The 23,323-nt window shown below is 55.0% G+C and overlaps 1 protein-coding gene across 2 annotated transcripts; it reads right to left on the bottom strand.

Annotated features, from left to right (window-relative positions):
- Positions 1–4,392: 4,392 nt before the first annotated feature.
- On the bottom strand, positions 4,393–12,549 carry MECR (mitochondrial trans-2-enoyl-CoA reductase). Of its 2 annotated transcripts, none has more exons than XM_068417907.1 (10): positions 12,398–12,549; positions 9,681–9,778; positions 9,415–9,546; positions 7,760–7,903; positions 7,574–7,676; positions 7,180–7,282; positions 6,809–6,882; positions 6,278–6,338; positions 5,769–5,841; positions 4,393–5,460 (listed from the first exon to the last, which is right to left on the bottom strand). In XM_068417907.1, exons 1-10 carry the CDS (start codon positions 12,526–12,528, stop codon positions 5,192–5,194), a joined length of 1,188 nt encoding a protein of 395 aa, XP_068274008.1. In that variant the 5' UTR covers positions 12,529–12,549; the 3' UTR covers positions 4,393–5,191. The 2 variants fall into 2 exon arrangements, with proteins under 2 accessions (XP_068274008.1, XP_068274009.1); XM_068417908.1 differs by having other exon boundaries at positions 5,217–5,465.
- Positions 12,550–23,323: the final 10,774 nt, after the last annotated feature.

A 23,323-nucleotide genomic window follows, 5' to 3' on the forward strand; every position in this document is an offset into this window, starting at 1 on the left:
GCGCAGGGGCAGGTGATGCTGCTTCGCCTTCGAAGCTGGTGGTTTTGAAAATGCAAAATGCAAAATATTGGGGGGTTTAATAGCGATGGGAGAGCAGAAGGGAGATGCTGGCAAGGAGTTTATCGTGGGTTACATCTAGGGGGCTTCTTGGTTTGCTCTTGCCCAAGGGAGGTCTCAGTGCAAGGGGTTATGGGGGGATAAAATGGCTTTAATAGGGCTCGGCAAATTTAGGTACAAACACGGGCTGTGAGTTTTGATTTCAAAGTGGTTTGCTGAATTTTTGAAGCGTGACACCCCCCCCCCCCGCAGCACTAATTTTACGTATCGGTGTTTCCCATCGCACGACACCCTCCGGGGAGGTGAATGTGCTGCTGGTGGCTCTCCCCTGCCCTCAGCAAAAGGCAGCGGTGGAGCAGAGCGGCCTTCACCGCTCCACCGGCGATACTCAAACAGTCCTTGTGGGAAAGGAAAAAATATGGCACTGCCCAACCCGCACCGGCGGAGCAAACACCGCAGCTGCCGGCGACGGGGCTGGACTAGAAACAGCAGAGTTCTTAGGTAGCACGTAAGCGTCGTAGAGGCAGAAGTATATTAGTACAGGAATAATAGTACTTGGCTTGTTGTTCTCATTAATAAATCTTTTCAAGTTGCCTTGTCGTGTCTCTACAGTCTCACAGTCACTGTCTCCACACCCGGGGCAGGGGGGGACCTTCAGGGACACGAAGGGTCTGGCTCCAGCCCGCGAAAGCCAAAGGCCCCAGGCACTAGTGCTGCATTGATACAAACACTGAACAGAACCAGCCCTAGGGCTGAGCCCTGAGGAACACAACTGGTCCCTTACAATTTCACTGTCCGCAAATGGAAAGTCACTCTTCCCACGGTCGTGGTCCTCCAACTCAGACGACTCGGTTGATAGCTTGGCAGAAGCTTGAGAGAACATCATTGAGCTCCCTGGTTTGGGTTCTAAAGGCTCTAGGGCAAAGAAAAGCAGAGGAAACCAACCCAAGAAAGGGGTGGGAGTGCAGAGCACCAGTTTATTTCAGTTGCAAAACAGATGTAGGTGGTGTTTCACTTCTACTTCATTCTAGGGAGCAGCATGGAGAGCCTGCTGACAGCTGGGAGCATCACCCAGGTACGTGGCCAGCCACGACAGAAGCAGCGCTCCTGAAATCCCACAGCGGGGGATATCCACAGAAGAGGCTACGGCCATTTCTGCACGGGGGGAAGGGGCCCAAGGGAAAAACTCCAGGTCTGGGGCACTTTGATGCCCAGCGCTGCAGCCTTCCCCATCCCTCCCTGGGGACCAGCTCCCAGGGGCAGCGGGACGCAGCGCTGCCCCAGCACCACACGCCAAATGCAAACTCCGTTTGATTCACTTTGGGGCTCAAACCAGCTCTCTCCAGGAAAAGAAAACTGGGCTTTCTAGCAATTTCTTCTGACTGCCACACCCTGTCACCACGAGGTGGGCGCCACGCTGTGATGTCACCGTGATGCAGAGGCGTCACCTTGACGCTGGAGAACTTCCAGGCAGCTGGTGCCACAGCCCTTCATTCTGCTGACCGGCAGCACCAAGCCTGGCTGGTCACAGGAAGGTCCACGGCTGGAAGTTGCAGCCAAGCTGTGAAGGGAGAAGATAAAATGGAGATGCCTTCACCAGAGACATCCTGGGATTCCAGTACGGACGATTCAGACTGGTGGGCAGCTTCAACCTCTCCTGACCGTCAAGGACGTTACACGGGAGCATCTTGGGATGCTGCCAGTGGACTTTTCGCAGACAAAAATGCTCTTCAGGGTTTCCCTGAAGAATCCTGCGCCCCCGCCACACGCTACCATTTCTACGAGGAGATCTATGCCGGCAGCAGCCAGTCCTCAGCCTGCTCCTTCCTCAAGAAGCTCCGGAGGATCGTCGGCAGCCCTCACTTCCAGTCAATCTGGTGGGGCGACGATGGTTACTGCGTCGTGATCGCAAAGAAACGCTTCAGAAAGGAGGTGCTGGCGAGGAGGGGACACCTCAAGATCTTTCAAACCGAGTCCATGAGAGGCTTCATCCAACAACTCAAGCTCCATGGATTCTGCAAAATGGAAGGGGATTCCTCCGTATCCATCTCCATCAAGGAGCTGCAGGCCCTAGCAGCAGCAGGGTCTACTCTGGGCAAGGTACGTTGGTTCCTCTGCACACAAAAGAGCCCTCGGGACATTTGGGGGAAGAGGTTCACGTTCAGAGAAAATAAGGCTTTCCAAGGTGGGAGATGGGGATGGGAGCAAACGGCCTGATTTCGTCTCACGGGTCATTTCCAGGAATTCTCGACACAGGATTTCAGAGGAGCAGAAATGCTGATAAAATAGATTTTGGTTATTTCTGCTTGCTTGGAATCTGTGAAATGCAAACACAGTCCCATCGTATCGTGCTTTTTTTGTGCTTGCTCTGTACCTGGCTGCACCAAAAGTTTACATCTTCTTGTGGCATCTGCTTAATGCTCACAAGATACACGTCAGCACCAGCATTATTCCTGACATGTCCATTCCACGCTGAGGTGCCTGAAAACTAGTGGTGTTTGGGTTTCTCCATCGGTTTTTAGGCTTTTGAAACACCTACACTTCTCTGCTCCCAACTACCAGAAACACAAGGGTGGTGATTATTTCACAAAACTCTGTCCTAACATTTTATTCAGCCTAAACTTGAGGTTTAAAATGCCCCGGAGAGTCCTTTTTAATACCCATGTTTGTCTTTGCTGATGCAGATGCTCAGTGATCAGATCTCTGTCCTTCTCCTTCTTCAAATGACGGCAACTAACTCCTCTCCTTTGCATTTTGTAGCTGCTCTTCTACCACAACCCCTGTTTTAAGAGGGATTGCCCCACCCTCCTCGGGACGTGCCTGCGAAGCGCTGGTGGCAGGATGAACGAAGAGCACCCAAGGAGACGGCGGCGATCTCATGGTCAGGTGGCAGCAGGAGCTGCAGAGGAGGAGACCACCCAGACGTCTGCAACCACCAGCTCCTCCTTGACCCAGCCATGGGATGACACAACCGCCCAGATGGGTGATGATGGTCCATCCCCACCCAAACGGCACCGCAGCCACAGCCCCGGCGGCAACCAGGAGGCGGCTGCTGCTCCATCATCTGCCTCACCACGCCGTCTCACACCAGCCATGGACGCCCCACAGTTCCACCTGGGCAGCCAAATTTAGCTGCTGTGCAGGTCCCCGGGGCTGGCCTGACTCTACTCCGCAAACACCGCAGCTGCCGGCGCCGGGGCTGGACTAGAAACAGCAGAGTTCTTAGGGAGTAAGGGAGCATCGTAGAGGCAGAAATACATTAGTATGGGAATAAGTAATAGTACATTGTTTGTTGTTCTCATTAATCACAGAATGTCAGGGATTGGAAGGGACCTCGAAAGATCATCTAGTCCAATCCCCCTGCCGGAGCAGGATTACCTAGACCATATCACACAGGAACGCGTCCAGGCAGGTTTTGAATGTCTCCAGAGAAGGAGACTCCACAACCTCTCTGGGCAGCCTGTTCCAGTGTTCGGTCACCCTCACTGTAAAGAAGTTTTTCCTCATATTTATGTGGAACCTAATAAATCTTTTCAAGTTGCCTTGTGTCTCTACAGTCTCACAGTCACTGTCTCCACACCCGGGGCAGGGGGGGACCTTCAGGGACACAAAGGGTCTGGCTCCAGCGCGCGAAAGCCAAAGGCCCCAGGCACTAGTGCTGCACTCAGCAAAACCCAGCAAGAGGCCAGCCTGGGGCTAACCCAGGAGCTGCCCCAGCACCCAAGGCCACTCAAACCAAATCAACCCCTCACAGCTCCTGGGGAGACCATGCCCCTTCCTCCCCCAGCTCAGACCAGGGGCGAGGGGCAGCAGGGCCGCAGGGAGCAGACTTGGGCTTCTCCTGCCCACCCTACATCCCAGCTGGGGACAACTACAGCATTGCAGCTGGCAAAGCCACACAGCTGTCCTACGGGAGCCACAACCTGGGCTTACCAGGAGGAAGAACCTCTCTTACCCCAAGGAAGAGCCTCATCCTTCCCATTGCAATCACTGGGTGTCTTTGCCTGCCTCGGGGCACAGATTTGGGTAAGAAATGCTGGTTTTGGTGCCCATCAGGCACTACGGGGGCAGAGCCAGCCCCATCTTCCCTCCAGCAGCTGGCTGCCCAAACCCACATCCGTCCTGCAGCCGCTTTCAGCAGGATGCTAATTGCTTATGTGCAATTGTCATTAAAGCTTCACAGGATGGAAAAGCCCCAGGAGTTAGGATGGGGAAAGGGTCAGGCAGCGAGGGAGCCCGGGGCTTTGGGGCTGCCGCAGCCCCAACTTCGATGCCGCACATCCTCTACCCACCCTGGCGCAACGAACTGAGCACAGAAACATTTACTGGCATAATCTTAAAAAAATATATATATTTTAGACATTGATTTCCAAGAGGTTCTTGTCACAATCAGTAGTGGCAGCGGGAACAGCAGCAAAACTGAATTCAAGTCCAGGTATTGCAAAAAGCCCCCCTTGCCCTGCATGGTGGCTTACAGCTCCCCAGGGTGCAGCAGCACTGGTGAGCACTCAGGAACTTGGCATTTCTCTTTTTTTTTTTGGCTGTTTGAGCTCATTTTTGAGATGAAGTGACGCCAAGGGCTGGAAAAGCCCTTTGTGCCCTCATCCTCCAGCCTGCATGGGTGTCCCCTGCCCCCGTCCTGCCAGCACTGCATGGTCTGGGCAGGGAAAAAAGGAAAAAATATGTTTTTTTTCTGCAATTCAATGTGGGGAGTGCCCCCAGCCCAGGGGCACTTGGCTGCTGAACCTGGGGGGGGACACGGAGGTGGCTCAGAGGCTGCAGCAGCGCAGGGACCGTGGCGGCTGGTAGAAGCGCTGCGACCAGCCCCGTGCTACCCTGCAAAGTCACCCGAAAGCAGCCAAAAACGCCCCGGAGGGGCAGTGCCAACAGCAGGACACCCCTGCCAGCTGCTCAGCCAGGGAGACCTGCGGCTCTTCTGAGCCCCGGAGCCGAGCGAGCCGCCGTCCCCAGGCTCCCTGAGCTCCCTCCTGCACCCAAACCCACCCCGGCTCCAGCCGGATCGCAGCCTCCCTCCAGAAGCAATTCCGCACGCTGCGTCCACGCAAAGCTGCAGAAGCTTTAAAAACTTTAAGTGGGCACCCAAGAATTTAAAAGAGAAAAAAAAAAAAAAAAATCAGTGGATCTGGTGCGTTTTCTTCCTTTTTTGCCCCCTAAGCACCCCTCGCCTGCAGACGAGGCAGCAAGGGAAGGCCTGGCAGCCCGCTGCGGCCCACGAGCTGCAGGTCAGAGGAGGAGGATCTGCTTGGAGGATGTGAAGGGCTTCGTGGCGGCCTCCAGCGCTGCCTCGTAGTCCTGGAGCGGGACCTCGGTGCAGGCCGGCGCGGCGAGCTGGCCCCTCCGGACAAGCTGGCACAAGGCGTCCATCATGCTGGCCACACTCTCCTGGTCTGCAAGGGAAGGAGGGAGCTCTCACCGTCCGGTGCCACGCCAGAGCCACTGGCCATCCCTGGGCAAACACCCGCCTGAAGCAGTGCAGGGTCAGGGGATGTCGGGGTACGATGTGCTCCCAGCTCAGGCACGTGGGATGGGGTGAGAGCCCTCGCCGTGGTGGCACACACACGGCCCCTGCCTGAGCCCCGCTGCCTGAGGACTGTCAGCACTCATGACACAAGTAAGGACAAACTGGGTGGCACCGGCATGGTGGTCTGGCACCCGTTCCCGTGCAGTCCCTCAGCACCCATCCAGCTCACCCTGCGCGTGGTCCTTCCTCCACTGGGTCATCCAGAAGCCGCGGAGACGCACGTCCCGGAAGATGAACGCGCTCTGCGGAGAGAGGGACCCGCGCACCCAGCTGAGACCCACGTGTCCCTCCCCAGCGTGACAGCGGTGGAAGGTAGCAGCAAGGCTCCTCACTCCTTCGTTAGCGCTCTCATTTGCGAGCCGAGGCCCAGCGGGATGCGGAGGTGCAACTCCACGGTGTGGAGTCGAGGCAGGTTTGATGCTCGGCATCTGCGGGGCCATTTCCCCACTGGGATTTCACAGCAGCCCAAATCCTCCATAAATAAAGCCAAGAGACAAAGCATCTCATCCCATAATGGACTCCATCCGTTAAATAAAAAGAAGGTTGGAGGCTCTCAGTTTGCAGGCAGGGGAGAGCCGAGCTCCCGCGGTGTTGAGAGGGAGCCGAGGGGACGGGGACACCACTATGGGGCACAGGGGACATGCCCCGAGGGGAATCAAGAGCATCTCCAGTACTCACCACAGGCACCATCACAGGCTGCTTTGCCATCCCCCCATAGGTGACCATGGTCCCTTTGGGCCTGGAAGAGGAAGGAGGGATTCGGTTATGTGGTCCCCAACGGGTGGCTTTGACCTTGCAACCTGTCCCTCCGCCATACCCAACCCCACTGCTGCACCGATGGGGCTGTTCCTGCACCAAGGGCTCCCCCAGTTACCCCTCAGGCTCCACTGCCCAGAGCTCCCCTCTCGCTCCCGTGCACCATTAGCTGAATTTGCAGCTAAATACACCAGTTACACCTGCCCAGGACCTGGTGGACCCTCATAACCAGACCTCAGCTGCCTCCAGCCACCGGCAGCGTTTGAGACACGCAGTGATGATGGGTTAACTTTAAGTCACTGCTCTTTTCCAAACCCACTTCTTCTCCACTCATCTCCTCTCTCCAAAACTTCAACGATGACCAACATCAGCTAACGTCGTCTCCGGCCACCTCTTGCACTCTGGGGGCTCTGGAGCAGGACCCACGGACCCCAAACCACCACCCAAACTTACTGCAGATGCCGCAGCATCTCTGTAGTGCTTTTGCCTCCGACGCAGTTCAGGGCGAGACGGGGCTTCGGGATGCTCTGCAAGAGTTTATTAAGAAGGTTCCCAAATTTTAAGGCTCCTTTTGAGGATAGGATCGCGTTCTTGAGGGAGCAACTGCCTTAACCTCAGCATTTACCTGGGGGCAGCCAAGAGTCGTAGAGCTAAAATCTACGATCTGGCCCTTGCGGTAGCAGCAAAAGCCCTCAGCTTCTGGGGCTAAAACCTGCTCTAGGGAGAGGTTTGTCCCTCCCACCATCCCTGCACCTTTCCCCACAGTGCTGAACCACAGGGACAGCCCCGGATGGTCTCTCAAAGTGGGATCAGCATTGAGGTACCTTAAATATATCTTTCATCTCTGGCTTTCTCAGCATCTCTTCCGTGACGACGTGGTCTGCGCCCAGGGCCATCAGCCTCTCCACCAGCTTTGGGAGATCAGGTCTGAGGGAGGAAATAAAAAGGGACTTGATGAGGCAGAATGAGCAGAGCGTCACCCTCTCCTCCCTCCTGCTCAGACGTAGCTTGGGGACAACAGGGCAGAGGCTGGAGGACACCTTGGAGGATCAAACAGGAGAAAATCCTGGGTCGGATGGGCAGGGTGACCCGATCCTGGGTTGGATGGGCACGGTGACCCGATCCAGCTCCCAAACTTGACTGACCTTCTGCCAACCTCCCTCTCAGGCCAAGGGCAGCTCCTGCCCCGCAGACCTTCTCCTCTCCCAGGGGACCCACCTGTCCCTCACCACATTGATAGTCTTGAAGCCGAAGGCTTTGGCGATCTGGATGACAGCCTGGCCCACGCCGCTGTTGGCGCCGTTCTGGATGACGGAGTCACCTGGATAGAAATAAATCCAGATTTTCGTTGCAGAAGCGACCGGTAAATCCACACGGATTTCCTTCCACCTGGCCAAGCCGTACCTGGCGCCAGGGCCTCGAAGTCGGCCAGCATGCGGTACGCCGTGCAGGGGTTGACGCTCAGGGTGGCGGCGCACAGCACCGGGATGTCGCTGGGCACCTTCAGCAGCATCTCCTCGGGGAACACCCCCCATGTCCGCCACGTCCCTGGGGTACCGACAGCATCGAGGCAAAGAAAGGGAAACGTTGTAAGACCTCAACTGACACCACGGCCTGAACGCCGGTGGCGGCAGCCTTGCCGCGCCGTGCTCCGGCTAAATCCTGGAGAGTGAATTACTTTGGGTACGGCCAAAATATTGCGAGAGGCAGGGGATGGATCCCCCGCTGCCTGCCCAGATTTATCACCCAGCAAAATCTAATCATTTCCCAGAGGGATAATGGAACTGGGGCTCCCTGGGCATGGGGAGTGTGTGCAGAGCTAATGGAAATACTCCCTGTCCTATAGACGAGCTTGTATATACAAAGCCAATTTAGTTAAGACTTACTCCCTCTATATTTCTATCCCATTTAACCCTCTATCATCCATTTACTTTTTTTTTTTTTACTGTTTAAAAATATCACATTTGGATCTTAACTAGACAGCTTTCCTTCTCCCATTAAGCAAAAAAGCCTTTTAAGAAGAAACAGGCAAAGAACAAGCTGTTAGGCTAAACCAGAACTGACAATTTTTCTGGCCATTGGCATTTTGGAGGAGCACAAGAGACATTTGTTAGAAAATAAAATTCCTGTGCTTTCCCATCAGAGCACTATTAAGGAGAAAACTGTAATGAGATATAACCGTGACCTCGCACAGGTTAAATGCTTTATCCTGGATCTTTAAAGAACCTCTGAGTCGATGTGACAACAATTTCCAGAGATGCTGCAATGCTTTATAACGGCGCAGAAGCCCCATAAAGGGTCTACGCTATAGAAAAGTAGGTTATTTCTAAATTCAAGTTTAGCACAAGCAATGGCATCACTACTATGGGTTTTCACATTGCACGTGTCCCGTGCACAGGAGCCCCTTCCCTGGGGACCCCCATCCTTCCCCCGAGCCCCCCTGCATCTGCAGAGGACCAGCAGCATCACTCCCTGTGGCTGGGGATCAGGTATGTTAAAAATACATTAAAAATCAAAATACAGGACAGAAAGAATAAAACTTATACCAACATATAAACAGGTAAGAAACAAAGACGTCTGTGCAGCTCCAGCCGTTATCCCGATGCTTCTTGTCCGAGATGATCCAGCCCGTTGTATTTACCATTAGGTTAATACAGCACTAAATGGGCTCCAACTGCTGCTTCCCTCGCCAGGAACATTCTCTAGCGGAGTTTTTTTTTCATTTTAAGTCACATTCAATTAGATGTAATCACTGTAAGCAGCAGGAGCACGCGGCTCTCCCCACACCCAGCACAGACGGTGCTTTGGAGAGGAGTGGTTTTGCTCCGGGACCCCCAAAACCCCCACAGCAGCTCCCGAAGCGCTGGTTTGCATGGGAGCACCGCCCTGGGTTTGCTCTCTGTGCAGGCTTGGGCAGCTCCTGGTGGGCTTAAGCACCCCAAAAATCCCCTGGGAAGAGGCTTTGCAAGTGGGGGGACGCAGAGAAGGACCTGGCTGGTGAGCGAGGACCCAGGGGTGCCACGGCTCCCCGCACCGAGGACGCCTGGGTAAGCACTCACCGAGGCCGGCGCCCGCCGGGATGACCCAGTCCCCGGGTTTCAGAGCTGCCACGCGTCGCCCGACCTCCAGCACTTCCCCGACGCCTTCGTTCCCTCCCACGGCCGGCAGCGGGGAGAGGATGGCGTAGGTCCCTGTCGGGAAGCCAGAGGTGAGCTGCAGAGCCCAGACCTCCCCATCCCAGGAGCCAGCTCCAAACCCTCCGAGATCCCACCAGGAGCATCTCAATGAGAATTAATACACAAAAAAAATGCCGTCGGTGCATTACCTTGGATCATGTTGATGTCAGCAGGATTGATGGGGGCTGCCAACATCTTGACGTGGACATCGGAGTCCCCCAGCTCGGCCACCTCGAGGTCCTTTAGTCTGAACAGGGAGACAGGAAGGAAAAGTGCATTAACCCAGGCTTGGCTGATGCCTTCTGCCCCTTGGTTTGAGCTGGGAAATGATGCCTGTATCACCTACATGACACATTAGACTTAAAATAAACAGCACCATGTTCCCAACCTCATCTGTATTGCTGTAGCCTGGTCTCCTCCAGCAAAGAAACCCAACACCCAAATTTGATGACCCCATTGAGGCTACTCTGCCTCCCAAGTATCTTCCCCTCCTAATTAGCAATTAGGATGATGAGACGTGAGGTAGGCTCCCAGGAGGGTCCAAAAACCTCACTTGGAGAATATGGCACAGATGAGGTGCAGGATACGGCCCTGCAGCCGCTGGGTATGACCAAGAGTCCTGACTTTGGTGGATTTTGCTCAAAACCATGCGTTTTTGGCAAGGTTATGAATTATGAAGCCAGGTGTGTGTCTAACACCCAAGCAGGTGGCAGCAGTGGCTGCTGTGCAAACCACCTGCCAGAACGAGCAGGATGAAGCCAGCTCCTCGCAAACCCGCTTCAAACCAAACCGCGAGGCTTCATCAGGAAAACACGGCGACTCCGTCCTGTTTTAAGGTTTAAAAAAATTAAAAATAAAATAAAAATCAGCATTACAAGACGCAGGGACCCGGACGGAGGCACTGCTGCCGACGGGCGCCCACACCTCCCGCTCCCTGGCCCCCAGCAATGCCGTCTCCACGCTGTATTTTTCTGCCTTGTTAGGCAGCAAATTAAATCATTTTGGGTTTTGCCACCCTCTGCGTGTCCGACCGATTGAAATCCCTTCCTTTTTCTTAAATGAGGTTAAATATTGAGGTGAAAATTAATACCACGCAGCACCTCCGCACAGCATCAGCCCTGTGCCAGCATCTTGGGCATGAACCCACCGCTCAGATTTCCATGCCATTAAAAAATAAAATCAGATTTATATTATAAAAATATATTATATATTTATAAATCAGATGATAGATTTTTGATGGGAGGCAGCTAAAGCCAACCACCTGCCAAAATCCCGCGTCACCAAGCAAAGTAACACTCCCTAATCTTAATGGATTCAAGCAGGTTGCGCAAAAAAGCCACCGTTTCATCTGAGGTTTTTTTTACGGCTCGTCCTGCCCCGCTTTAGCGTTACGGGAATTTGGGGTATTTTCTGAAATCTTGAAGAAAAAGAGAAGTCACGAAGCACAAGACTGGCCTTGCGCAAGCAACGGGGCGCCGGCAGCAAATCTCAGCGGTGACAAGCACCGTTGCACAATTAAATGGTCGTAAGGACCATTTTTTGTCCATCCCCAAAAAACCCCCCGGGAATTTTAGTGTCTGGAGAACATATGGGGACCTCTTGCATTTCTAGGGTGACCTGAGGTGGTTCAAGGGGGGCAGCAAGTCCTCGAGGTTAAAAAAAAAAGGCCTAAAAATCCACCAAACTGTGACTTTCCCCTTTGCAAGGCTTTTTGGGCTGTTCTAGAAAGAAAAACCTCACGATGACACCGAGCGCCAGCCACTGTCCCCAAAAGACGCTCGTGACACCAGCTTCGTCCTTCAATTGGGATCTCAAAGAGAAACCCCATCAATGGGATGCAACTGAGGATGAAGCCGGGGCGCAGCAATGCCGGGGGCTCGGACCTCCCCATCGTCCCCCAAATTACGCAAGAATGGGCTTCCTGGGAAAAATACGTGGGTTTAAGGCAAATTGAAGGAGCGGCAACAGGCGGGTGGGGGACGGGGAGGTAACCCCCCCCCAGCATCTGCCTGTGAGACCATGGCACGATGCGGGACATGGGGGCACCCCCAGGGTCCCCCTGTGTGCTCAGGAGCCTCCGAGCACCCTTGGCACTGCCCCGGGGGTCCTGCAGGGAGCTGAACCCCATCCCACCCCCCCGGCCCTGGGGTGGGCAATCCCTGACCCCCCCTGCAATACACCCCCAAGGCAGCCTGCGAGCACCCCCCAGACCCACACACCTCATCTGCACCCCTACCCCACACTGCACCCCTCCGCTAGCCCCCACCCCATACCTAGGCCCCTCACTGCACCCCCACCCTAGCCTTGCCCCTACACCTGCACCCCACTCTCCCTACAATGCACCCCCAGCTTCACCTCCACCCCATTCCTGCACCTCCTACTACAATGCACCCCCATTACAGCCCCCCCAACCCCATACTTGCACCCCCTTGCAGTGCACCCCTACTTCTGCTCCCACCCCATATATCTGTACCCCCCCTATAATGGACCCCAGCGTAACCCCCCCATACCTGCACCCCCTGGCAATGCATCCCCAAGCCCCCCACCCCATTCCTGTACCCCCTACTGCAATGCACCCCAGTATAACCCCTCCACCCCATACTTGCACCCCCTTGCAATGCACCCCCTATTTTTGCCCCCACCCTATACCTGTACCCCCTACTGCAATGAACCCCAGCAGAGCCCATCCATTCCTGCACCCCCTACTGCAATGCACCCCACCATAACCCCCCCACCCCCTACTTGCACCCCCCTTGCAATGCACCCCAGTATAACCCCCACCCTATACCAGCCCCCCCTACTACAACGCACCCCAGTAAAGCCCCCCCCCCCCATACCCGCACCCCCTGCAGTGCCCCCCCCTTACTGCACCACAGCCGGGGGCTCCCCGTGCCGCTCATAGACCAGCCCCCGCGGGGGGGGCCGCGCCGTCACCGAGCGCGCCCGCACTGGGGGGGTCCGCGCACCGCGCAGCGCCCGCGCTGCCGCCCGCTGCATTCCGGCTCCGCTCGGCCCGGTTCGGCTCCGCTCGGCGCTCCTCGGTTGAGCCCCGCGCGGTCACCGGCGGCGTCACGAGGGCAGCCCCGCCCCCGCCAGGTCGGCCCCGCTCCCCGCCCCCTTAAGGCGGCCCGGCCACACGTGCGGTGAGCCGGCGGGGTCTCTGCGCGGGGGGGCGGGTCTCCCGGGATTGCCGGGGCCGGGGCCGGGGCCGGGGCCGGGGCCGGGGCCGGGGTCCTGCTTCGAGGCTGGTTTATCCCAAATCACTCTTGAAAATATTAAACGTGCCGAGCCGTGCCAGCCCATAGGCCGCGGTGATGGGCACAGCAGCGTCCTGTGGACGCAAGGCAGCTTGGGTCTTGGTGCGTGTGATGAGACGTTTTGGGGGAGATCAGCCCTTTTTCTCTGATTTATTAACCGGTGGCTTCCAGCCACCCTGGAGGGGACGTACGTGCTTGCTACCGGCAGGGAGAGCTGCCTGGCAAATGTTTGTCAGCTGATTATTTAAGATAACAGATGCCTGACACGAGTGGTGAGAAAAAAACCCCTCCTAATAGTAATTTAATTCGATGTTTTGTATAATTATCTTGAAGGAAAGGTCTCATTTATTCTCCCAATTAAAACTGATTAGATCGGAGGGATAAAAGGGAAGCGGAGATGCTGCCTTACCGATCGACCTGTCACAGCAGAACAAACAGAGGGGTTTAAAAATCATTTCTTCTTTCATGCAGAGGTTGGAGTTCTGCGACTGGGTGGCAGGAGCAGCTCAATAAATCCTGTTTCGCTCATCGCAGGCTGCTTCCATGTGCAATTAGCAGATTCCTTCGTTAAGGCCATCCCTCCCCTTGCCAGCCCAGGGGGGGTTTGCTGGCCCACCCATGGACCGGAGCATCCATGGGATGCAGTGTGGGTGCGAACCCTGCGGTGGGGCCGGTGGTGCTGCCCCTGGGGCGGGTTGGGACCCCCACGGGGAGCCTGCGGCTGGATCCTGCACCTCCTGCAGACGCTGCGGGTTCGGGGGCTCGGCTTCCTTCCCCGGGTTGGGCCATCGGCGCCACTGGTAAATCCAACCGCGTTCCCTTCCCACTCCCCCAGTCCCGTTCGCACACACCCGGTGTTTTATTCCCATAAAATCGCTTGGCAATCAAACGATATCCCAGTGAGAAGTTACTCAGCTCCCACCCAACAGATCTCCTGCCAGCAGGTTGTCCCTTAGCTGTGCCCTCCCAAGACTGTCCCCATCCCGGTGACACGGCGTGCACAGACCCCAGTGAGCACCCAAAATTAGCACAGGTTCTGCAGGGGGAGGGTCCCTCCAGGCTCATATGACCCACCTCTACAGCCGTGGTGACCCTAAACAAAAGATCATAACCAACTTGTTTGATATTTCACATTATTTTTTGAAGAAAAAGGAAAAGAACATGTTTTTGGGGTGTGAATTCACACGAGTGTAAGGTTTGAGGTGAAGGAAGAGTCCAGTTTTGGAAAAAAATACTCTTCTAAGGTGCTGATGAGGATTTTTGTGCCTCTCTGCTCTTCTGGGGTAGGATTTGCAACTGCTTTTGGGGGGGAGGGTGAGGGCGGGCTCGGCTCATCACGTCTCTGCCGAAGGCTCCTCGAATGGATGAGGGAAGCGGAGAGAAAAACAACTTTTCTCACCAACTTCCTCCATTATGAGACATTTTGGTGTTGCTTGCAACAGGCGGGGGTGTAAAAGCCTTCAGACACCCCTGGGATTTCCACGTTAATCATTGCTGACAGATGCACCCCGCGCTCGCCGAGCCGATGGCACCCGTGTGCCGCAGAGCACCAGCACCGCTCGTGACACTGGTTGCTCTCACCGGGCAGGATGGGGTGACTTGAGCAGCTGGATGGAGGGACAGGGTGGCACCGGGGCGATGGTCACCCCCTGAGAGCTGAACCCACCATGGGAGGAGGTCAGCCAGATCCTGACGTGTGGCATCACATCTCCCCAGGCCACCTCCGTCCTGGGGTGGCAATTAATTCAATATATACATTTTTATTGGATTAAATTCCATCTGGCATTAAAAAAAGAGATAAACAGGAGTGCTGGGGCAAGTGAAGGCAGGATCAACTCCCAGCCCTTGGGTTGCTGGAGCTGATTTTCACCCTACATGGGTGCTGCCGGGATAAAGCCCCACGCTGGACCCGGCCCCCCGTGGTCAGGGTGATCGCAGCCGCCGGACGCAGAGAGGAATTAGATGAGCCTGTGGATTTCAAACCACGTTTCCTTGCTCGAGTTGGCAGCACCCCTTTTTATTCAGTGTGAATCATCGGGGGGAGGCTGGATTTGCTCCCTGCTCTTGCAGCTCCGGGGAGGCCCCATCCATGCAGTGAGTTTGAAAGGGCTCAGAGCAACTCTGTGTGGTGATGGCACCGTCGAGCACTGGCAGAGCCACAAAGGGCAAAAGAGGCTCTTCCAGCATCAGTTTGGTGGGATCCTGAGGACATGTGTGCCCTGGCAGCATCTTTGCTGCTGGAGAGGAACAGTCCTTGGGTGTGCAGCCGTCTCTGGTATGGCTCGCTGCTTTAAATCAGCGTTTTAATCTAATCACAGCAATAAAATAATCGGATTTTAATAGCCTTGAAAACTGCAGCTTTCTGAACATGCCAAAAGTGCTTAAGATTTTTTATGGTGGGGCGGCTGCGGGAGCGGCATCGGGCACGGCGGAGGATGCTCGTGATACCGGCTAGCCCACGCGCTGGGAGACGCGGGTGCTCGAGATCTGCACCGCGTGGAAACGGGTTAATGACTAATTAAGCCAGCAAAATGCGACGCCTTTCCATACCCTTAGAAACATATGCATTCGCGAATCGGTGCTGGCAGACAATTTATGATTATTTTGTTAATGTTTCTTCTGTAACAAGCACAATTTCCTGGTGATTAATGACTACTTCATCTCCTGAAATTGCAATTATTTTTTATTATTTTTAGGGGAGATGCTTGAAAATCCACTTTGCAGTTGAGGGTTTAGGAGTGGGTGGGGAGAGGAGGAAGCGCAGACGGTTCCTGAGCACCCGGCGCTGTGGTGGGTGCTCCACCCGGGGGAAGGAGCAATGCTCCTTCCCCTCTACACCCCTGTTATTATTAATGAGCTCTGATTTATCACAGCCATTGATTAATTGGACTAATTCCTACTTGTTCATGGCTGGAAAGCAAAAGTGCTGCCAATGAGGTGAGTTTATTCTTGCAGATATGGGGATGCCCTGACCCAGAGCCCAGGGGGATGCGGGGATGGGTGGCAGCCAGCACCCATGAGAGCTGGGTGACACCAGGGTGACACCAGGGTGACACCAGGGTGACACTTGCTGTGACTTCATCCCTAAAACCTCAAGACCTATTGGGGACAGAGAATATATCCCCTGGTTTACAGGGATGAGTCGAGCCCAGCGGGTTCGCCCCGACCCCAGGAGGCTCGCGTGCGCTGCGCTGCCTCCAGCTCTCCTAGCACTTAATTGAGTTAATGTGGAATTATTAATTAACTGCTTACGAGATCGACACTCTTTTTAATTAAGGAGAATAAGAACCTATTGCCTTTTCCCTTTTCGGGGGAGAAATTGAAGATATGTCTGCTTCTCTTAGGAATAATTAAGACAGCTGAGGCTTGAGAGCTTGCCTCAAAGCGGGGTTTCTCGGGGGGCTGCTCGGTGTTGCATCTCGGTGCCTTTCCCAGGGCAGCCAGATGTGGCCCAAGCACTGCTGGACCTCCCGGAGACCCAACGCCCTTGCAGATGTTTTGGGTTGGGGATGCTGAGCTGGGATCCCAGGACTGGGATGCACCGACAGGACAAGGATTATAAAACAATTGGCAGAATAATGTCCTTTTTCAGGCCAAGAAAGGGATGCTCAGGGACAGCCCATGGGGGAAGGCGGTCGATGGGCTGTGCTGTCTCCACCAGCCACTTCTCCCTTTTCTCACCCAGTCACTGCAGCCACTGTCCCGTCCTCTTCTTGTGGCCATCGTAGGACTCCTGGGGCCGGACCCATCCCCACCACCTGGTTTTTATAAGGCTTAGGATCAGCTCAGCTGTTATTTTCCCATTTTAAGCCCCATTCACCCCAAATCCAGCAGCGCTGGCGGAGCCCCATCGCTCTGACGTTGATCACCTTTTTATTAGACACGCCTGAATCTTCGAATAAAAACCACATTGTGCTTAAAGACTCACTTTACATAATCCTCAGCTTATCCCTGAATCCCTCATTTAACACCTTGGAAGGTGCTGGACAATCCCATAAACTCTATTGAATCCTTTACCTAAAAACTTGCGCCCGATGCTCCGGGCTTGGGGTAGATGTGACTGGATGCCCAAAGCGGCTTTATTTTTTTGAAGCAGCTGATGGCTGCTTCTTGTGCCTCTGATTTTTTTTTATCCTTGTTTAAATTGTTTTATTGTCAGATAATAAAAAAAACATATAGAAAGAAACGCAACGTTGGGTGGCTAACGGAGAATTGAGGAGTTCTGATCCTCTGCCAAGGAGCTGAACAAGGAGGCTTCATCTCGAGCCGTAAATAAGGAAGGAGAGGGAGATGGTGAGAGGATCCAGCTGTGCTGCTGCCTGCCAGCTCTGACTGGGAGCAGCGTCACCCTGGGACATCGTCCTTGCTTGGTCCTCGCTGGTGCCTGTTCCCGTGCTGGTCATATTTGGGCTGTGCAGCGGAGTCGGTCCATCCCTAAATTCTTAGTGGTGATTAATGCAAAAATCATCACGTTTGGGCAATTTTCCAGCTCAAGGCAGCGCAGGAGCTGGTCCTCTGTCACTGGTGTTTTTTGGGATTCATCGATCGAGGTGTGATGCCCACAGGGGATCACCCCACTGGGAGGAGGAGGATTGCGGTCGGGGGGACCTGCGTTGCCGTGTCGGCACCCAAAGGCATCACCCCTGGGTGAATTTGCACCCCTCTGCCCATCTCATCTGTGTTCCTCTCCCCATAGCCGCTGCGGCATGCCACGTGCTCACATGCTTGGCAGTGGGATCAGCAGGAGGTTTATATGTATATATAAATATATATATATATATATTTATATGGGAAAGACAGTGTCAGAGCAGCCGGGCTTTCGGTACCATCCCTACCTCAGAGGGAGCACCGGGCAGGGGAGATCTCTGAAGTATTTTGAAAAGATGCCCAGGTGAAGAAAGGCACCAAATCAGCATCTTTTATCCTTTTCAAACTGTATTTTAGCTTTTCTTTTTTCCTCCCCCCCAGCTCTAGGTCCCAATACGTTCCCATTCTGCTCCCGTTGGCTGCAGACCTGAAACATTTCCGAGACTGAGCGTGAACCATCTTATTTGGGAAAAAGAATCGATCGATCTCTGGGTTTTGCTGGTTCAAAAGCTGGTTGGTTTTGTTCGTTCCTGTTCAGCTCAAATGCCTGACAAGCTCTTTTTGTTGGAAACTGCCGAGCGCATCCTTTCACCCACGGCGTCTGGAAAACCACCAACGCGGAGCTGCTGATGCTCAGAGGAGGACGAACAGGAGGGAGGAGAACTGACCCTTCCCCTTGTGCGTAAAATCGAATAAAATAAAACCAAACAAGCTGTAAAAACAAATTAAAAATAATAATAAAGAAATGCTGGGTGCAATATTGTTCCCTCCTTTCCTTTCAGTTGGATTTTAAATGATTGGGGAAGGCTGGTTGCACACCCATCTCTTTGCTCAAGCTCCAGCTTGTCAGCACCGAGAGATGGTTACGAGAAATCTGAGCAATATCCAAACCCCACATCTGAAAATAAACAGCTTTTGTGATTTTGGATGTGATCAGACACCCAAAATGCCCCGGCTGATTTACACACACACCCCCCTCAAAAAAAAAAAACCCTCGAGGTGATATCGAAGGAGAGGGAATGGAGAGTTTTGGTGTAGATCTGCTTGGGTTTAATGCCTTTATTATTTTAATTTTTTTTTATCAAGGTCATTTTGCTGCAAGGTTTAGGGATGGGCAGCTGGGATGGCAGCTGGGATGGGTTCAGGGCTGAGTGGACGGACAGACGGACAGTGCATGGTGCTCTGTGGAATATTTTTGGGTTAAAAGTGGTTCGTAAAAATCCCAGGAGCAAATGTGATGCTCCTGGACGGCTCTGGAAGAGGGGAAGGGACCGACTCTGCCCCTTGTGTCCCCAATAATGGGATTTTTAAGTGTTTTGTGTGACAACGCCAACAGATGCTGGGTTTATGACCGCAGGGAAGTGCAGAGCTGTTCCCCAGCTTCACCCCCACCATCACAGAGGTCTTCCCAGGAGTGAATAAAAAGAGACAAAAATGACTCAAAGTGAGATAAATAAGCCTCAAAAAAAGGTGATATGGAGGAGATACTCGGGCTAAGCCTGCCTGGGCGGCTGTGGAGCAGCTGGGGAGCTGCTGCGGCACCATGGATGCAGCCCCAGGAGCATCGCGGTGTGCTCGGAGGTGACACCGATGGTGCTGGTCCCCAGTGAGTCCCCATGGCTGTCACACTCCGTGAAGGATAGTAACGGGAGGTTTGAGTGGGGTGGCAGAGAGGGAACGAGTGTAGCCCTAATAACGGTGTTGGGATTTTACATTTGGAAGCAGAGCTGCTGCCTCGGACTGTTCCCTGCCAGCGCAGGAGGGAGGACCTGGGGGTTTTGCATCACTTTAACAAAATCCCTTTAAAATCCCACTGGGAGAATTTATGGGCACGGGGAGGTCAGTCTGAGCTGGCCAGGGCAGTGCTGCTCTGCGGGGCCAGCCCAGGGGCTACGGGCTGACCCACTGGCTCCAGAGCATCTCCCGCACGGGCTGGAATGCTGCCATGGGCTGTGCAGGCTGTTTCGGCTGCAAATTTGGGGAGATTGCATGTGGCTCATGGGAAATGCAGGGGGAGCTTGAGCAAGCTCCTTCTGAGATGGAGAGCAACATTTCTCCTCGCAAAGAGTGGCTGGGGTGAAAAAAACCAGCAGTTTTCTGAATGCATTTGGTCTTCAAACTCAGCCACGCATCGGGCATCTGTGAGGCTGTGCCACCGAGCGCTCAAAAAATTGCTGTCAGAGCAGCACCTGGGTGAGGATTTAGCTCTGGGTGTTGGGCACTGATCCTTGGGCTGCCCAATTCCCCACGGAGAAACCCCAGCACCCTTTGAACACAAACCAAGAGGCACGTTGGCAAGGGGTTGGGACTTAAATAACATCTTCGAACATCTACTAACATTTTCCTGGCTCTTTCCTCCAGGAACTCTTGTTCATTTGTTGCATTGAACAGGAATAGGAAGGTTTATTTGGAGGAAGACAGAGAAGTTATTTCATCCTTTCAGGCTGTGATAACTCATCTAATAGCCCCATTACGTCCGGCCACGGCACCGCGTCGGGCGTCTGACCGCTCGGGGCTGGAGGGACGGGCAGGAGAGCGGAGGGATGAGATAATGTATTTTGTCTGTTAGGAAAGAAAAAGGATTTTTTTTTGACATTAGTAAAAGGCAGGTGATTTGAGAAAATAGCAGGGACTTATTAGAGCTAAAGAACTGGATGGGGGTGTAATAGGTGGAGAGAGAGAAAATGAAAGAGGGGGATGCGGAGGGAAGAGGGAGAGAGACTGGTGTAAAGGGAAAAGGGGGAAAAAAAGCAGAAGGTAAAAATTTAGGGGGTGAAATTGCTTAAATTTCAGTGCAGGCTGCTGGGGGTCGTGTCCCTGTAGCTCTGCAAGAGCTGTTTGCTGCAGGGAAGGCACCGCTGGCAGTGATGTCCGGGGAGGTGCTGGCCCCACACCCCGTGGGTTTAATGGGGAAAAATGGGGAACTATTGTGCTGGCAGCAAAAAAATAGTATTCTAAAGATCAATTAAAAATTTTTACCCTCAGTGTGGGGAATCCAAGAGATGTGGTAGGGGCTGCGATGGCTGTGTTTGAGGCTGCTGTCACTGAACACCCCGGAGCTGAAAACATTTATCCTTCGCATGGGAGGGACGGTTTCAGTCGAGACCATTTGCAATCGCGGCGAGGCCTGTATTTTTGCTGCAAATGACTATACTTGAAGAGTGATTACTTCATTTTAACTCGATTGCTCCTGCAAGGCGCTCGGGGGCTGATGGCAGCGGGGAGACGGGGCAGGGGAAGGGCTGGGGGCTGCGGGCTCATCCTGTGGGGTGCTGAGCGCTCGCTGCCCCCCAGCCCTTGCTCAGGGTGGAAGGAGATGCTTGGGGAGGGATCGGGGATGGGATTTGCACCCCGGGGGTGGGATGGAGCTTGGAGCTGGTGGGTTATCACTGGCTCCATCCCTGTAGCTGCATGGAGCAGTGCTGTCCGTCCATCTGTCCTTCTTCCCTGCTTCCCTGTGTCCCTCCCTTCCTCCCTCCATGCAGGATTAGTGCCATGCCATGCAGGATGGGTGCTGTGCTGTGGCACCACCAAAACCATCCCTGCACCCCTGGGCCCTGCCCTGGTACTGCTGCGAGGCAGGTCCTCCCCCCGGCTCGGGGAGGCAGTGACAGGCCCTTTGCCGAATTTCCCCCCGTTTCAGACCTGTTACACAAGTGGGGTTTGAGCTGGATGTGCTGGAGGGGGAACGGTCCTCACCCAGTGCCCCGTGAGCAAATTCCTGCTTGTCCCCAGACCTGTGGGCCTTATGAACACCCGTCACGCATGGACAGAGCCCCGCCACGCATCCCCTCCATGCATCCCCGCATCCCCTCCACGCATCCCCTCCATACACCCCCTCCATACACCCCCTCCGTGCATCCCCTCCACGCAGCCAGCAGCACCACCACCCCGGGGGGCTCCTCCAAGCCCCTTCCCCAGGGAAGGAGCCCCCTGGGAGCTGGCAGCCACTGGTGCCACCCTGGGCCAGCGCCAGCCCTTCACAGGGAACAAGGCGCCTTTGTGGAGCCCACGTCTCCCTCCGGCTCCTCTCATGCAAAATTCGGGCCACGTCCCCACGATGGGTGGCGGGTCCAGGGTGCATTAGTGGTCCTCGTTAAGCAGCACGGGTGTATTCCCAAATTAATCCCAGAGCTCACACGGGGAGGCTGTGGTTGGGATTTTTACCTGCCATGGTTTGGGCTGTGGGGTGATGGAACAGGATGGTGACCCACCAGGGAATTGGGGACAGTTTTGTTGGGACACACTGGCTGCAAAAAAAACCCAACCCTTCCCTTTGTGGTTTGCAAAGCAATTGGTTTAGAAACACATTTTTGGGGTTTAATTTAGCTGGTGCCCCCCGGGTTTTCCACATGTGGTAAATGATGCGATTCCCCCCGTCCCGGGCAGTGCCCACATGAGTTCCTCAGCAAAAGCTCTTCAGCTCCCGGGAAAAAATCATCTTCGAAATGAAGTCGCAACGATGCGGCCGGGGCTGGGATTAAAACCCCGGCAGTGACAGCGTCGCTTCGTCAAGGAAAGCACCGTTGGGGTGCTCGGGCCTGCACCCGTACCCCAAGAATTGGCCCTGGGGGTGATTTGTCCTTCCCGTTTTTCCTGGTAAGTGTTTCTCCAGGGCTGGATTTGACCCCAAATCAACGTCAGCCCAACGTGGAGGAGCACCACGGCAGTACCCCAGGGCTGAGCTGAACCCAGACAAAGCTTTTTGGCCCCAATGAGGGGGGTTTGTCCGACTTCCAGGGCTGGGACCTTCCCAGGGGGTTCACAATGCTCAGCGACACCCGGGTACCATCCCCTGTCCCCCCCCTCCTCACCCCGCTGGGTGCTGGCGCTGGGTGCTGCCTGCTCTCACAGGACAGGGCTGCGTCATCACAGGGTGCTGCTAACGCCGGGGCTCCTCCCTGCGTGATTTGGGGTGAAAAGTCCCAATATTTGCACTATCATTCCCTTCGCCTTCAAATTTTTCATCCGCTCAAGCAGTTTCCCAGCCGGGGCTGAGGCACCCAAGCGTGGATCACGCCGGAAAGCTGATGTAAAGCTTCACCCCTGTCCTCACCCCAAACCTTTGGAAAAACATTTTCCTCCAGAAATAGGGCCAGAGAGGATGTCAGTGAACAAGGCGCCTTTCATCCCCGCTGGCACCGCTGGCGGGGACACCCGGGGACTGCCAGCGCTTTGTGCCTCCTCCTGCGCCTGCGCCCCGTGGCCCGGGCCGGGAAAGGGACGGAGATTTTCCTCCTTTTACAACTTTTTTGGTTTTAATCCCTTCTGTTTGCGCTGAGCTACGTCCTGCGCCTCCCTCCATCCATCACCCCCTTCCCACCCCAGGGGACGGTGTCTTTGCTGGGTGTCACTGGGCTCCCATGTGCCACTGTCACCCCATACAGCCTTGTCCACGTTTCCATGTCACCATCCTGTGGGAGAAAGCATCATGTCCCTGTCCCTGGAGGACACCCAGGAGGACATGGCAGCTCGTGGCAGAGGATCACAGGGGGTTTCGGGGTGTGAGGACCCCCTGGGGTGGGCAGCAGCCTCTGTCCCCAAGGAGCCGCAGGGCCTTTGTCCCCAGTGCCCAGCCCGTGGGGACCACGGTCTGCCCTGGCTCTGCACCACGTAGCCCCGGGCACAGCCCCGGGTGCTGGGGGCTGCAGACCCCCCCCAGGGGCTGGAGGACACCCAAGGGGTGGGGGGCACCCCTCACCCTGCCCCGGGGTGGGTGTCACCCCCCTTTGCTCAGCTCTGTGAGGTGCAGCCCCCCCCAGCTGTGACCCCTGGGGACACCCCCTCCGTAGCTGGGGTGCTGTCTGCAGCCAGGCACCCACCTGCAGGCAGGGACCCCCCAAAGCCTGGCACCCCCTTGCAACCGGGGCGTCCTCCCCGCACCCAGGGATCCCCCCACCTCCCTCCCACAACCGGGGTACCCCCTGCAGCCGGGGACCCCCCTGAAA

Source organism: Nyctibius grandis, chromosome 24, assembly GCF_013368605.1.
Source record: "Nyctibius grandis isolate bNycGra1 chromosome 24, bNycGra1.pri, whole genome shotgun sequence".
Classification (NCBI taxonomy): Eukaryota; Metazoa; Chordata; class Aves; order Nyctibiiformes; family Nyctibiidae; genus Nyctibius; species Nyctibius grandis.

Bases quoted from the DNA above. Each gene is read 5' to 3' on its own strand.
- MECR (XM_068417907.1), bottom strand. From the start codon at position 12,528: ATGCAGCGGGCGGCAGCGCGGGCGCTGCGCGGTGCGCGGACCCCCCCA. The intron at 9,779-12,397 runs GTAAGGGGGGGG...CTCCCTGTTCAG, and splicing joins GAGCCCCCGGCTGTGGTGCA to ACTAAAGGACCTCGAGGTGG. The intron at 9,547-9,680 runs GTAATGCACCGA...GCTTCCCGACAG, and splicing joins TGACATCAACATGATCCAAG to GGACCTACGCCATCCTCTCC.